The sequence below is a fragment of the Octopus bimaculoides genome, chromosome 7 (assembly GCF_001194135.2).
Source record: "Octopus bimaculoides isolate UCB-OBI-ISO-001 chromosome 7, ASM119413v2, whole genome shotgun sequence".
Classification (NCBI taxonomy): domain Eukaryota; kingdom Metazoa; phylum Mollusca; class Cephalopoda; order Octopoda; family Octopodidae; genus Octopus; species Octopus bimaculoides.
Window position 1 is genome coordinate 87,974,652 of NC_068987.1, and position 3,617 is coordinate 87,978,268.

Here is a 3,617-nt window from a genome sequence, read left to right on the forward strand (position 1 = left end):
ATATATATATATATATATATATATATACATACATATACATGTATACACATGTCTCAATATATATACATTTTCTTTTATTTATTTTATATGTTTCAGCCAAAAGGTTGTGGCCATGCTGGAGCAGTGCCAATATAATCACCTTTTCAGTGCCCATTCTTATGTGCAGACATACACCTGTATACATACACACACACACACACACACACATATATATATATATAGTAATGATATTAGAGAATAAAAAATTATTCCAACCTTACATGTAAAATTCAGTATAACAATATTAAACCAAATTTCGTAATATATAATATATATGTACATAACTAATTTAGAGACGAACCACCACTCTACAACTCAGTCAATGAAGACAGGGTGTATTGGAAATTTTAATTATAACTTACATACATATATATGACTGAGTTGTAGAGTGGTGGTTCGTCTCCCTGGTACATCTTCATCACCATCTTCTCTCTCTCTCTCTCTCTCTCTCTCTCTCTCTCTCACTCCTCCGACTGGTGTGGTTATGTATGTCCTCTACAGCAAGATGCTTGTTTTTGTCCCTTTATTACCCATTAACCTTTGATTCCTCATCACAAACCCACTCTGCTCAGTACTATTCCCACCTCAGTTGAGGGGTTTTGTCTCACTGATACTGGTGCCATATAAAAATTTACCCACTACACTCTGCCAAGTGGTTGACATTAGGAAGAGTCTTCCAGCTGCAGAAACCATCCCAAAGTAGACAGTCGTGCTTGGTGCCTTCCTTTAGCCTGCCAGTTCCTGTCAAACTAGCATGGAAAACAGACATTAAATGACAACGATATATGCGTAGACAAATACACTGATGCATACACAAAGATTTCTCGTTATTAATATTAGTTTAATATTATTGGTAATATCTTTCATCAGAAGATGAGTATAGTAATAGGAAAATATGATTAGTCATAGGAAAACAAATTTGTCCTCAACGTCATTTAACATTTAACATTTGTTTTAAAGCCACAAAACATTAGCAGAATCAAATCAAATATATTATACTAAAACGGTTTTATTAATCTTCAAAGGAATTAAAATCAAACTTGATTGCTAGGATTTTTAATAGAAAATAGTAATATTGAACGAGTGTAGCAAAGATTCATTCTGGAAGTCTTCGGTTCTGAGCATTTCTGACGATGGTGATATTTTCTTATTTTTTTTATCTTTTACTTGTTTCAGTCATTGGACTGCAGCCATGCTGGAGCACCAGCCTAAGGAATTTTAGTTGAACAAATTGACCTCAATACTTGTTTTCTTTGTAAACCTGGTATTTCTTCTTTTGGTGTCTATTGTTGAACTGCTAAGTTACAGAGATGTAAACACACTAACACTGGTTGTTAAGCAGTGGTAGGGGACAAACAGACACAAACATACACATACATATACACACACACACACACACACACACATACATACATATATACAGCAGTCTTCTTTCAATTTCTGTCTACTAATCCATTCCCAAGGTTTTGGTTGGCCCGACACTATAGAAGAAGACACTTACCCAAGATGCTACAGAGTGGGACTGAACCCAGAACCATGCGGTTGAGAAGCAAACTTCTTACCACATGACCATGACTGCATCTATATATGATTGTGATAGTAGTGGTGATGATGATCATCATGATGATGATGACGACGACGATGGTGACAATGACAACAACAATGGTGATGATGATGATGATGATAATGCTGATGATGACACTGACAACAATGGTGAGACCTGAGGAGGGCAGGTCTCTGTCTAAAAAGACTTCTTACAGGTAACTCAACAGAGGAATGATGCTCCTGGGAAGAGAAGTGTGTGACTTGTTTAAGGGTCTCGACATAGGATACTAGAGCAGAAAGTCCATTAGAGTTATGACCATGAAATACTTATAGAAAAGACATCATCATGATGCATTTCAATGAAGATACACATCAAGAGGAAATGGTGCCCAGATTTTCTGGGTGAGTGACCTGGGTGCCAGATTTTCTGGGTGAGTGACCTGGGTGCCAGATTTTCTGGGCGAGTGACCTGTGTGCCAGATTTTCTGGGGGAGTGACCTGGGTGCCAGATTTTCTGAGTGAGTGACCTGGGTGTCAGATTTTCTGGGTGAGTGACTTGGATGTCAGATTTTCTGGGTGAGTGAGCTGGGTGCCAGATTTTCTGGGTGAGTGACCTGGGTGCCAGATTTTCTGGGTGAGTGACCTGGGTACCAAATTTTCTGGGTGAGTGACCTGGGTCTCAGATTTTCTGGGTGAGTGACCTGGGTCTCAGATTTTCTGGGTGAGTGACCAGGGTGCCAGATTTTCTGGGTGAGTGACTTGGGTGCCAGATTTTCTGGGTGAGTGATATGGGTGCCAGATTTTCTGGGTGGGTGACCTGTGATAAACTGCTTTGCATTGTGAATTACAAATAGTACAAACCTCATCCATTTTGTTGGCATCAGCAACTATTTCAATTGCTTCACTCCCAAAGCCATTTTGGAATACAACAACTCGAATATTCTTTTTCACTGTTAAAGCTCTGAAATGACAAACATATCAAACTCAAATAAATTTCAGGAACAGAATTAAAACAAGTTAAGGGTCACGGTTCAATTTGTAGGTCAGAAACTGATTAAATCTAAAGAATCATGTTTAATGGCATAAAAGATGCACTCTGGGTGCAGCAGCACATATTCAGCACCAGGGACAAAATTAGGTTATGAGAGGCCCAACATTGTATATAGGACCAATGGGATGTTGAAATTTTGTGGGGGAAAAAAGTACATTTAATATGCCTTGAATTGAAGGATTCTCTGCCCTCGATGAAGAATCTTAGTCTCAGGGTTACGGTTTTGGCAATGCTATTGTATATATCTTTCACTTGTTTCTATATCTTCAGAAGGAGTTACCTCAATCCTTTCTTAATATTTATTATTATTAGTATTATTATTATTATTGATGGGCTGACAGAGTCATTAGCATGCCAGACAAAATGCTTAGCAGTATTTTACTTCTCTTAACATGCAGGGTTCAAATACCGCCAAGGTTGAATTTGCCTTTTATCTTTTGGGGTTAATAAAACAAACACCAGTTGACCACAGGGGTCGTTATAATTGACTTTTCCCTCCCACAACTTTTCTGTTATACCTTGTGCCTATAGCAGAAAGAATTATTATTCAAAAGCTACAATTCAAACTTTATATAATAAATTCTATCTGCATGTAACATATTCTATAGCCATGGTATAACTCAAGACGTGTACGACATTACAGTGTGATGAACATGGCCTCTTCACAGACATAAAGTTCCAGGTAAAATATTTCAGTGACAGTCAGACCATTTCTAATGAGTCAGCTTGTCATTTTCCCCAATTCTCCTTAGAACTGTTAGTACTTCACCAAATCTGGATTCTTTGCAATTCGATTATGGAAAATTTTGTTTCTTTACATTCACCTCCTGTCATCAGCAAAAAAAGAATGAAAGAATGATACCACCACCACCACCACCACCACCACTACTACCACTACACAATCTCAATCAGTTGTATTATAAATTGCTGATGCAGCTGTTTTCTGTATGTTTGTATGTACAAACACACACATTATATATAT

At 37.7% G+C, this 3,617-nt stretch overlaps 1 protein-coding gene across 1 annotated transcript in view; it reads right to left on the reverse strand.

The window, feature by feature from the left end:
• Positions 1-3,617, reverse strand: part of LOC106884146 (doublecortin domain-containing protein 1) — a 143,444-nt gene that overhangs the window by 83,880 nt on the left and 55,947 nt on the right. Inside the window, exon 8 of the mRNA XM_014935382.2 lies at positions 2,446-2,545. Coding sequence (XP_014790868.2) covers positions 2,446-2,545 — 100 coding nt within the window. The remainder of the gene's footprint in view (positions 1-2,445; positions 2,546-3,617) is intronic.